This window comes from Bombina bombina, chromosome 2 (assembly GCF_027579735.1).
Source record: "Bombina bombina isolate aBomBom1 chromosome 2, aBomBom1.pri, whole genome shotgun sequence".
NCBI classification, from domain to species: domain Eukaryota; kingdom Metazoa; phylum Chordata; class Amphibia; order Anura; family Bombinatoridae; genus Bombina; species Bombina bombina.
The window spans coordinates 19,843,996-19,857,162 of NC_069500.1; the positions used below are offsets into that span (position 1 = coordinate 19,843,996).

Below are 13,167 nucleotides of genomic sequence, written 5' to 3' on the forward strand. Positions count from 1 at the left end.
ATTTATCCCCTCTACTAAATCTGGATCAAGAGACCAGGGATTCTCTTCTCTGGTGGCTATCTCGGGTCCATCTGTCCAAAGGTATGACCTTTCGCAGGCCAGATTGGACAATTGTAACAACAGATGCCAGCCTTCTAGGTTGGGGTGCAGTCTGGAGCTCCCTGAAGGCTCAGGGATCGTGGACTCAGGAGGAGACACTCCTTCCAATAAATATTCTGGAACTGAGAGCGATATTCAATGCTCTTCAGGCTTGGCCTCAGTTAGCAACTCTGAGGTACATCAGATTTTAGTCGGACAACATCACGACTGTGGCTTACATCAACCATCAAGGGGGAACAAGAAGTTCCCTAGCGATGTTAGAAGTCTCAAAAATAATTCGCTGGGCAGAGATTCATTCTTGCCACCTGTCAGCTATCCATATCCCAGGTGTAGAGAACTGGGAGGCGGATTTTCTAAGTCGACAGACTTTTCATCCGGGGGAGTGGGAACTCCATCCGGAGGTGTTTGCACAATTGATTCATCATTGGGGCAAACCAGAACTGGATCTCATGGCGTCTCGACAGAACGCCAAGCTTCCTTGTTACGGATCCAGGTCCAGGGATCCCAAGGCAACGCTGATAGATGCTCTAGCAGCGCCCTGGTTTTTCAACCTGGCTTATGTGTTTCCACCGTTTCCTCTGCTCCCTCGACTGATTGCCAAAATCAAGCAGGAGAGAGCATCTGTGATTTTAATAGCGCCTGAGTGGCCACGCAGGACCTGGTATGCAGATCTAGTGGACATGTCATCCTTTCCACCATGGACTCTGCCTCTGAGACAGGACCTTCTACTTCAGGGTCCTTTCCACCATCCAAATCTATTTTCTCTGAGACTGACTGCATGGAGATTGAACGCTTGATTTTATCAAAGCGTGGCTTCTCCGAGTCAGTCATTGATACCTTAATACAGGCACAAAAGCCTGTCACCAGGAAAATTTATCATAAGATATGGCGTAAATATCTTTATTGGTGTGAATCTAAGGGTTACTCTTGGAGTAAGGTCAGGATTCCCAGGATATTATCCTTGCTCCAAGAAGGTTTGGAAAAAGGATTGTCAGCTAGTTCCTTAAAGGGACAGATTTCTGCGCTGTCTATTCTTTTGCACAAGCGTCTGGCAGATGTTCCAGACGTTCAGGCATTTTGTCAGGCTTTAGTTAGAATCAAGTCTGTGTTTAAACCTGTTGCTCTGCCATGGAGCTTAAATTTGGTTCTTAAGGTTCTTCAAGGAGTTCCATTTGAACCTCTTCATTCCATAGATATCAAACTTTTATCTTGGAAAGTTCTTTTTTTGGTAGCTATTTCCTCGGCTCGTAGAGTCGCCGAGTTATCTGCCTTACAATGTTATTCTCCTTATCTGATTTTCCATTCGGATAAGGTAGTCCTGCGTACCAAACCTGGGTTTTTACCTAAGGTGGTATCTAACAAGAATATCAATCAAGAGATTGTTGTTCCATCCTTGTGTCCTAATCCTTCTTCAAAGAAGTAACGTCTATTACACAATCTGGACGTGGCTCGTGCTTTAAAGTTTTATTTACAAGCTACTAAAGATTTTCGTCAAACATCTGCTTTGTTTGTGATCTATTCTGGTCAGAGGAGAGGTCAAAAGGCTTCGGCAACCTCTCTTTCTTTTTGGCTAAGAAGCATAATCCGCTTAGCCTATGAGACTGCTGGAAAGCACCCTCCCGAAAGGATTACAGCTCATTCTACTAAAGCTGTGGCTTCCACTTGGGCCTTTTAAAATGAGGCTTCTGTTGAACAGATTTGCAAGGCGGCGACTTGGTCTTCACTTCATACTTTTTCAAAATTCTACAAATTTGATACTTTTGCTTCTTCGGAGGCTATTTTTGGGAGAAAGGTTTTACAGGCAGTGGTACCTTCCGTTTAAGTACCTGCCTTCTCCCTCCCTTCATCCGTGTACTTCAGCTTTGGTATTGGTATCCCACAAGTAATGGATGATCCGTGGACTAGATACACCTTACAAGAGAAAACACAATTTATGCTTACCTGATAAATTTATTTCTCTTGTGGTGTATCCAGTCCACGGCCCGCCCTGTCATTTTAAGGCAGGTAATTTTTACATTTAAACTACAGTCACCACTGCACCCTATGGTTTCTCCTTTCTCTGCGTGTTTTCGGTCGAATGACTGGATATGGCAGTTAGGGGAGGAGCTATATAACAGCTCTGCTGTGGGTGTCCTCTTGCAACTTCCTGTTGGGAATGAGAATATCCCACAAGTAATGGATGATCCGTGGACTGGATACACCACAAGAGAAATAAATTTATCAGGTAAGCATAAATTGTGTTTTTCAGTGGCCAATTAGGGACAGATGTAAATGCGCTTGTGATCTGATCTAACCAATCTCCTTGTAGAATGTTGTAGGCTCAGGTAAATGTCACCATACATATGTATGATGGGAGGCACTGCAGCGTCTCGGGACACTTTTCTGATGTATTTTACAACAAAACCAGATAAAATAAATATTTACTTTACAGTGCTGTTTTGTGCTCTTTAAACAGTTTGCAAGGAGAGAAACTGATGAGTTTAATTTCCTGTTAATGTAATTGATCTAGTATAAAGGAATCTTTTAATAACCGTTTGGCAACTTAGGAGTTTATGAAATCGCCATTCCTAGAATGCTGAGGGTGTCTTGGATGAGTCCTTTCCTGCTAATGCTCAGTGACGCGCCGTGGTCTCCGTATGATTAACTGCTCAAATAAAATAGTTTTTGATAAACCAGTGGGAGAAGCCTGAGATTTCTCTGGTTTCCTACAAATCAAACACTGTCTGGGGCTAGTGGAAATGCTCATTTATATTCTGTGGGTCTCTCCAGTCTTGCTTTGGCAGCTTAGCAACTTAATTGCTTGGCCCTGTTGGGAGTGCAGTCCTTTTATTGATTTCCTCACTTCCTGGCGAACGCTTTTAATTAAGTCAATATTAACTGTCAAGTAAGATCAAAATACAAACTGTGATTGCTTAAAAAAATAATAATAATAAAACAAATTGAGATTAGGGGAAAAAAAATCCATCTTTTGCCAGATGCAATAAACCAACAGTGCTACCTTCATCACTATGTGCTACAGTTTAGAATAAGAAAAACATAACAGAATGCAAGTGAAGACTTCTTTATATGTTGCGCAGAGAGGTTTGTTGCCCAGCACTAGGTTAGTAAAAGCTTTTTATTGGGCGCTGCTCTCTTGCTTTGTAGCATGCGCTGCGCACACTGGGGGAATCATTCAGCCAATCCTAAAACATAATGCTTGATTAATGGGCCCATTTATCTGTTCTAAGCAAACGCTAAATAATTGCATTGTTGTAAACTGATTTTATATTTCTGTCTTTAAGAACATATAAATATAACATATTTGTAAAGAGAACAAAGACAAGTGATAATGGGAGTAAATTATAAAGTTGCTGTTCTATCTGAATCATGAAAGAAAAATGTGGGTTTAGTATCTCTTTAATTCTGACTCCCCTTTAATACTAACAAAGAGTTTGGGTATGTGATGCCATTGCAGTGGCTTATGGGGAAGAATACTCTGAATAACCCTGGCCTAGAGGAGAGAGAGGATAGGGTATATTAAGGCATTTAATAATGCTGAGCACATTTGTCACACAATGAGCGGCACCAGAACAAGGGGCCATGGTGACGTTTCTTTACAGAAATGGTGGCTACTTCATGGTACAGATGTCTATTGCGTTAGTGCAAATGGTCCGGGCTTCTTGGCTTTTAGAGACTGAGCATTGACTCCCATGTTTGTTTCTATTTCTCAGAACAAGAAAAGAGGTACAGAGAGAGGTAGCTTAACACTTTATGCACATTGGACCTTTCTTTGTTTTGAAACCAGATCCATGGTTCTTAACCCCTTTAAGGACACAGCTTCAGTTTGCGCAATGGTTCCATGATGGAATAATGTCGTCATTGGTCATTAAAGGAGCAGTCAACACAGTAGATTTGCATAATCAACAAATGCATGATAAGAAGACAATGCAATAGCACTTAGTCTGAACTTCAAATGAGTAGTAGATTTTTTTTAAATAAATTGCAGTTATGTCTATTTCCACTCCCCCTGTATCATGTGACAGCCATCAGCCAATCACAAATGCATACACGTACCATGTGACAGCCATCAGCCAATCACAACTGCATATACGTATATACTGTGAACTTTTGCACATGCTCAGTAGGAGCTGGTGACTCAAAAAGTGTAAATATAAAAAGACTGTGCACATTTTGTTTATGGAAGTAAATTGGAAAGTTGTTTAAAATTGCTGCTCTATCTGAATCATGAAGTTTAATTTTGACTTGAGTGTCCCTTTAAGGGGTTAAAAAAAGGTTTTAAGATATGAGGTTACAATAAAATGGGCCCTTAAGGGTGAGTAAAGTATTATTTTATATATGCATAACAATCTGCACAAAATAAATGTTACATTTTGTAGCTTGTTAGAACAACAATGTTGAGGTCTAAATGAATGGAAAATCTGGTACAATAAGTAAATTGTAAAGATGTCTTGCTAATCATAATGACACCTTTTATGTTTAATCTTCCTTTAAAGTACGCTGATTATTTTGGGATGTCTGTGCCAAGGAGGAGAGAGGCTGATAAAAAGGTGTATAGTGTTTGTGAGAGATCGTTGTATTATACACACAATAAAGCTCCTTATACATCTAACCAAGAGATTTACTGTTCCAGGTCAAGTGGCAGAAGGACGATATGGACAAGAATATGAATTTCTTCTCTGTATCTTCTGATGGGCGAGTGGTGTCCTGGACCTTAGTAAAGGTAAATATAACAATGTTTTTATTGCTAAGCATCACAACTCCATTACTGACTTTGTTTGTCCTTTGTGCTCGTACAGAACTTTACCTACATATATTAATCTCTCATTAAACCTGACCTGTTTGTCCATTGTGCTCGTACAGAACTTTACCTACATATATTAATCTCTCATTAAACCTGACCTGTTTGTTCTTTGTGCTCGTACAGAACTTTACCTACATATATTAATCTCTCATTAAACCTGACCTGTTTGTCCATAGTGCTCGTACAGAACTTTACCTACATATATTAATCTCTCATTAAACCTGACCTGTTTGTCCATTGTGCTCGTACAGAACTTTACCTACATATATTAATCTCTCATTAAACCTGACCCGTTTGTCCATTGTGCTCGTACAGAACTTTACCTACATATATTAATCTCTCATTAAACCTGACCTGTTTGTCCATTGTGCTCGTACAGAACTTTACCTACATATATTAATCTCTCATTAAACCTGACCTGTTTGTCCATTGTGCTCGTACAGAACTTTACCTACATATATTAATCTCTCATTAAACCTGACCCGTTTGTCCATTGTGCTCGTACAGAACTTTACCTACATATATTAATCTCTCATTAAACCTGACCTGTTTGTTCTTTGTGCTCGTACAGAACTTTACCTACATATATTAATCTCTCATTAAACCTGACTATGGAAGAACATTTTACCCAAGCTTGAACTGCAGCTGTTGAACTTGATTAATTGAAATGCTATGAACTCTATGGCTGCCTTAGAGAGTTGCAATGCATTGCGTTGTGTCTTGTTTAGCAGCTAATGAGTAAAAGGCGTAATTATTCCTCTTCATACGTTTCATAAATAGCAATAGAATACATCTCTTTTCAATGAATTTACTGAAATGTATTCTAGAGTGAGATAGTGAGCCATTTAAAGTGTGTTTTACTTTGTAATGTTCTGTGAATTGTGTTCCCATTAATGTCTAATGACCTTGTATACATTGTGCAATGTGTTTTTTAAGCACTGACCCATTAAAGCACTTTCCTGGCAGCACGGCATGGCTTTTCCTTCAGTGCTGAGAATTGTAATGTAGCTCATTTCCATGCTGGAAGCAAAGTATTTCACTAACTGACCCACTAAGTCACCTTCCCAGTGAATAACAGAGTTAAAGAGAAAATAAAGATTTACACCTGTTTAATATTTAGTTCAAGGCATCATTAGGTCAGACGTTTGTGCAGTAGAGCTGACGTTTGTTGGTGTTGCTCTTACTGGGGCATCAGTGATTTTGGTATTCTAGGATCTGTGGCTCACACCTTTAGTCTGGCATCGATCCTTACAGTCTTCGAAGCATCTGCAGAGGGTTTCAGTGCGTTATTTATGGTTGTCTTAGGTTTCCAGTTCGATATGAATGTTATTGGCATTTAGCTGGATATGATGTTCTTTGTGTGTATGTTTGTATGTGATGGGTGAGAAGGAAGATCTGTATCCATATTTAATTGTTTACAGCAATCTGTAATGAATGCTCTTTCCCATCTTAGATATGAACCACACAATGGGGCAAATTTATCAATCTCTGTGTTTCCAGCGAGCCTGGAAACACAAGTTATAAAGACCACTGCTCCATAACTTGTCCGCCTGCTCTGAGTGGGCGGACAGACATCGCCAGAAATCAACCCAATCGAATATGATCAGGTTGATTGCCACCCCCTGCTAGTGGCCGACTGGCCGCAAATCTGCAGGGGGCAGCATTGCACCAGCAGTTCACAAGAACTGCTGGTGCAATGATAAATGCAGAGAGCGTATGCTGTCAGCATTTATCGATGTGCAGCGGACATGATCCGCATCGCACAATGATAATTCTGCCCAATGTTTCTTCTTCTGATAAATGAGCAACAATATTTAATGCTCCATCTTTCCATTTATTTAGACCCTTTAGCTGTTGTTCCACACTTTGTGCTGGTCACTGCTACACATCTTAGAAATTATAATGGAAGAAAATTAGAAAGAAGTAAGAATAAGTGGAGAGAAAAGTGTGAGGAAGAGGAATTTGGTGCAGAACAGGATATTATCTATGCGTTGCAGCAGATGATGTATTGTAGTGGGGGCAGATGGGAGATGGGAGAGGGTGGAGTTGTAGTGGTATAACAAGAGAGTAGATTAGACTATTAGCTGGGTCTTGTGTGAGAAAGTGCCAAACTCTAGAGGTTTTTAAGGTGAAAGTGTCAGGAATTATCCAAGGACTGAATGTTGCAGCAAATGAAAGTTTTGAGTCAAATGCAAACCCAAAGCAGCAGACGTGAGGCTATGTAAACCGTTATATCGATCTGAGAGTTAGGGATGAAGGTAGAAGCAGCAAAATAACAGTTTTGGAGACATCTAGTGACACTGGTGAGTAAGGAGGAACAAACGTCTGTTGCCGAGAGGTAGATCTGGGTCATACAAGTGATACAGAAACCTGTGGAACTGTGTTAAGGAAATGAAAGATCTGCAGATTGAGAGAAGAAACCGGAGCTGAAAAGGGGAAGATGATACCCCAGAGAATGAGGAAAATAACCATGTGAGGGTTGTGTCTCAAATGCCACAGAATTTGAGAATTTGGAGCTAGAGAGGGCGGTCAAAAGAATAAAAGCCATGGATAAGTTTACAATAACGTTTAACACCTTTTGCTTTTGTGAAGAAATTATTCTTGTCCGACACTCCCTAGAGATGCCTAGACGCAAATGCTGCAAACCAACTAGATAGTTAAGGCAGTTTTCAGCATATTATAAAAAAACAGCTTACAGATTTCGTTAGGAGCGTGGGACAAAGCACGACTTTGTATAGACGCAAGAGGTGTTTAATGACCCTGAATCAAGAGAAGGCAGGAGAGGCTGAATTTGTAATAAAGGTCAGCAGTTGTGAAGGAGCAGATACCAGGGTACAGTTGGTATGAGGGTGATAAGAGGCCATATCTGGCATACAAGGGGCTATAGCAGAACTCTCCTCCACTGCTTCTGCTGTGGAGATGACAATGCCAAGTGCAACTGCTGCACAATACATTTACCCCAGTAATGGTACATCTATAGTGTAGTGTTTGCCCTATTGCCTCTGTCTCCAGGACAGACGTGTGGACAAGAAACACTTATACCTTTAACTAAATATATTTAACCAAAACATAGAAGACTATAGCAAGATACCATTAATGGTTTTGCTGTAACTAATGATGCTCTGCAAAATGGTAATTGTATCAACGACTTTGCTTTCCTAATCTCTATAAATTCCATCATATGGGGTGTTAGTAGTTTGTCATAAATAACTATTTTATTCAGGAATATAATTCCAATCAGTAATAAAATATGTTCCCTGCATCTTTTCAAAGGACTTTTTTTAAGTTGCACAGATTTTTTTTTCTTTGCATATGTTCCTGCACAGCTAACATGTTAATAAACCCACGTTTTCTTGTTTGATAAAAAGTTACAAATATAATGCAAATCACACGTTAAGAAATGTAACTTGAACACTAATTATGTATAATCTTGTAAGTAATCTTTCATAATTCCACTTTACTTTTTTTTTGCTTTAAACATTTTAAGTATAAAATGACTCAAAATAATATCAAATTATTAATTACACACATGGCAACTTGTTAATAATGGTTAAAGTGATGGTGAATTCAAATAGTCTGACTATTGTCAATCAACTATAAAAATAAGTAGGTGTTAATTCAACAAAAATGTTAATAATACCTTTTATTTATGTAAACTAAATCAAATGGCTCTGATTGTAATGTGCGCCCTGGCAGCCCCGCCAGTCAGCTATCTCAGCTATCCAATCACATTCGTGGCATTCTGTCACGTTTGTAGGTAGAACAAAAAAAGAGCTCTTTTGCGCATGCGTTCACGTGGGACTACTCTACAACGACACTGCATAAAGCACGAACAAGGGGGGGTGGAGTGAATGGAATGCCGCAATACAATGGTAACAATCAAAGATGATAAAATTCTATTGATTTTTTTATGAAATAAAGTTAGCGACTGTTTATCAGATATATTTATAAATCAGGCTTATGAAAGTATATAAATTATTTCCATCACTTTAAGTAAAGATAACCTATGTACTCACACGACACAGTCATTTTCAGCTTTGAATGAATTAGTTTAACCAGGTATGTTTTGCTTCCATGAAGGTCTGTGAATCCACATGAAAGTCCCTCGATACCCCTGCTACCTTTTTTTCTAACTAGATTTTACTTTTATATTATTTCTAATTCAAACATTTTTTTCAAACTTTTGCAAACTGATAAAAAACAAAGCTGACATACGTTTATGTGCGCAAATCAAACTGATTGGAATAGTGATCAAGCACGATGTATTGTATATAAATGTGAAATAAATGTCTGTAAAGAATGTTTTTATTTAGTGTTGAGGTGCTGAGACAACCCAATACCCTCATGCTTTCTGAAATACATTTGTGATCATAATATGCTTTAGTAAAATACTTTGCAAGTTGATGGTTTTCCAGGCTAAAAGTAAAGATTAAAAATAAAACTATGTATTAGATAAACAGAGAGCTGGATTTACTGAAAGTCAGATTTATGTTTTGTATAATAAAATAAAACCTTTTGTTGGCACTGGCATGTTGGCAGCAGACCTCTGAATGGGCTGCAAATTGTGCCAAGCTGTTCTGGTCTTTATCCTCACTTGTTAGAGTAACCGAATGCTTCTCCGCAGAATGAGCTGATTCACACGGACATCATCAAGCTGTCAGTAAAGGGTTCCATGGGAAACGGAGTAGAGGGGCCCCAGCTGCACACACATGGTAAGTGGCCTCTGCCCTCCAGAGCTGCTAATTAATGTACTGGACTTGTCTGCCATTAAAGGGATAGGAAGGGCAAAATGCATAATTATTTAATTGCTTACGTGTCATATAATAGAACTTTGATCCAATACCTTCTATTTTCAACTCCTGTTTGTTTCCATGCTATCTAATGTCAAAAGTGAGTGTATTTCCAAACCTACAATGAGGCTAATTTACATTATCCAATCAGGGTGGACATCCTGGGTTCTATCGATGACGTAATCACGCATACACTCTGAATGTTAGTCTAACACATGCACAGTTGGACGAGGATCTCTTTGCCTACATCACTATGAAAGCGGTTACGTGGCCGCAGTTCTTTCAGAGTCAGTTCGGCATGTAAACATTACGCAGGCACTAAGATCTTCAGAAGATCTGGCAAAAGTCTTCAAAGATAGCAGTGCGCTAACGTGAGCCGTATAGAACAACTGCACGTGAGTTAGGTGTGTGCACAGGGTTAATTTAAATATTATAATTTTAGGGCATAGATGGGAGTTTTACAGAATGCGTCGGACTTACTTGTGGGCTGTCTTTGAAGACGTCACATTAAAGAATATTATATATGTTTTATACATATTAGAAGCTTCATTTTGAATTAGAAGTAAGTTGATATTCTTGCATATTTAAAACAATCCGTGTGTTTTTTGCAATGTTATTTTGAAACTGACTTTTCTAATCCTTTAAAAAGAGGAAGAGACACAAAACTCTGTCTTGCACTGTGCTAAATTTACTTATTGACCACCATGCTTCTCCTTTCTACAGTCTTAACTTGTGAGGAAATGTTTGTGTAATTAAAGGGACACTAAAGACAAAATCAGGCTTTTTTTATTCAGATACAGCATGTCATTTCTTTAAGAAAGATAGTGACAGTCCACGAGCCATCACATATGGTATTAAAGTCTAGTCCTACAAGTGGAGGCAAAACACCCCACACAACAGAGCTTTAATCCATTCCATTTTCCCATGATTCCTTATTCATTTCTTCCCTTCAGCAAGGATGATGGAGAAACCTGAAGTGCTGATCTTCATGTTGATTAAAAGGGGTTCCAAGACCAATGTGAGACCCGATATCCCCTTCAGAGAGCCGGGAACAGGGCAGAGAGGTGTAATAGAGTACATTGGCAGTAAGAGTAATTCTTCCAGGGGAGTTTGTCACTTGACTGCCACAGATGCCACTGGGATTGGTTCTGCAGCCTCGTCCTGCTGGTGAATCTGCGTATTGCTTCCTTAGATTGTGTGTTAGTGTGTACTACACTTTAAGTGCTCTTCTACAGGAAGCAGGTCACTTGCAGCTTGGTACTCCTTCCGTAGATCCTGTGTTAGTGTGTACTACACAGGATGGGCTCTTCTAAAGGAAGCAGGTCACTTATAGCTTGGTACTTCTTCCGTAGATCCTGTGTTAGTGTGTACTACACAGGATGGGCTCTTCTAATAGAAGCAGGTCCCCTGCAGATTGGTACTCCTTCCGTAGATCCTGTGTTAGTGTGTACTACACAGGATGGACTCTTCTACAGGAAGCAGGCCACTTGCAGCTTGGTACTCCTTCCGTAGGTCCTGTGTTAGTGTGTACTACACAGGATGGACTCTTCTACAGGAAGCAGGTCCCCTGCAGCTTGGTGCTCCTTCCGTAGATCCTGTGTTAGTGTGCACTACACAGGATGGACTCTTCTAAAGGAAGCAGGTCCCCTGCAGCTTGGTACTCCTTCCATAGATCCTGTGTTAGTGTGTACTACACAGGATGGGCTCTTCTATTGGAAGCAGGTCACTTGCAGCTTGGTACCCCTTCCGTAGATCCTGTGTTAGTGTGTACTACACAGGATGGACTCTTCTATTGGAAGCAGGTCACTTGCAGCTTGGTACTCCTTCCGTAGATCCTGTGTTAGTGTGTACTACACAGGATGGGCTCTTCTACTGGAAGCAGGTCACTTGCAGCTTGGTACTCCTTCCGTAGATCCTGTGTTAGTGTGTACTACACATGATGGGCTCTTCTATTGGAAGCAGGTCACCTACAGCTTGGTACTCCTTCCGTAGATCCTGTGTTAGTGTGTACTACACATGATGGGCTCTTCTAATGGAAGCAGGTCACTTGCCGCTTGGTACTCCTTCCGTTGATCCTGTGTTAGTGTGTACTACACAGGATGGACTCTTCTACAGGAAGCAGGTCCCCTGCAGCTTGGTACTCCTTCCGTAGATCCTGTGTTAGTGTGTACTACACAGGATGGACTCTTCTACAGCAAGCAGGTCACTTGCAGCTTGGTACTCCTTCCATAGATCCTGTGTTAGTGTGTACTACACAGGATGGACTCTTCTACAGGAAGCAGGTCCCCTGCAGCTTGGTGCTCCTTCCGTAGATCCTGTGTTAGTGTGTACTACACAGGATGGACTCTTCTAAAGGAAGCAGGTCCCCTGCAGCTTGGTACTCCTTCCATAGATCCTGTGTTAGTGTGTACTACACAGGATGGGCTCTTCTATTGGAAGCAGGTCACTTGCAGATTGGTACCCCTTCCGTAGATCCTGTGTTAGTGTGTACTACACAGGATGGGCTCTTCTATTAGAAGCAGGTCACTTGCAGCTTGGTACTCCTTCCGTAGATCCTCTGTTAGTGTGTACTACACAGGATGGGCTCTTCTATTGGAAGCAGGTCACTTGCAGCTTGGTACTCCTTCCGTAGATCCTGTGTTAGTGTGTACTACACATGATGGGCTCTTCTAATGGAAGCAGGTCACTTGCCGCTTGGTACTCCTTCCGTAGATCCTGTGTTAGTGTGTACTACAAAGGATGGGCTCTTCTACTGGAAGCAGGTCACTTGCAGTGTGGTATTCTTTCCGTAGATCCTGTGCTAGTGTGTACTACACAGGATGGGCTCTTCTAATGAAAGCAGGTCACTTGCAGCTTGGTACTCCTTCCGTAGATCCTGTGTTAGTGTGTACTACAAAGGATGGGCTCTTCTACTGGAAGCAGGTCACTTGCAGTGTGGTATTCTTTCCGTAGATCCTGTGTTAGTGTGTACTACACAGGATGGGCTCTTCTAATGAAAACAGGTCACTTGCAACTTGGTGCTCCTTCTGTAGATCCTGTGTTAGTGTGTACTACACAGTATGGGCTCTTCTAATGAAAGCAGGTCACTTGCAGCTTGGTACTCCTTCTGTAGATCCTGTGTTAGTGTGTACTACACAGGATGGGCTCTTATACAGGAAGCAGGTCACTTGCAGCTTGGTACTCCTTTTGTAGATCCTGTGTTAGTGTGTACTACACAGGATGGGCTCTTCTACTGGAAGCAGGTCACTTGCAGCTTGGTACTCCTTCCGTAGATCCTGTGTTAGTGTGTACTACACAGGATGGGCTCTTCTACTGGAAGCAGGTCACTTGCAGCTTGGTACCCCTTCCGTAGGTCCTGTGTTAGTGTGTACTACACAAGATGGGCTCTTCTAATGGAAGCAGGTCACTTGCAGCTTGGTACTCCTTCAGTAGATCCTGTGTTAGTGTGTACTACACAGGATGGGCTCTTCTACTGGA

At 40.8% G+C, this 13,167-nt stretch overlaps 1 protein-coding gene across 1 annotated transcript in view; it reads left to right on the plus strand.

Annotated features, from left to right (window-relative positions):
* The window catches only part of DNAI1 (dynein axonemal intermediate chain 1), an 803,770-nt gene that overhangs the window by 256,304 nt on the left and 534,299 nt on the right, over positions 1 to 13,167 (plus strand). The window contains exons 14-15 of the mRNA XM_053700976.1: positions 4,730 to 4,819; positions 9,525 to 9,612. Coding sequence (XP_053556951.1) covers positions 4,730 to 4,819; positions 9,525 to 9,612 — 178 coding nt within the window. The remainder of the gene's footprint in view (positions 1 to 4,729; positions 4,820 to 9,524; positions 9,613 to 13,167) is intronic.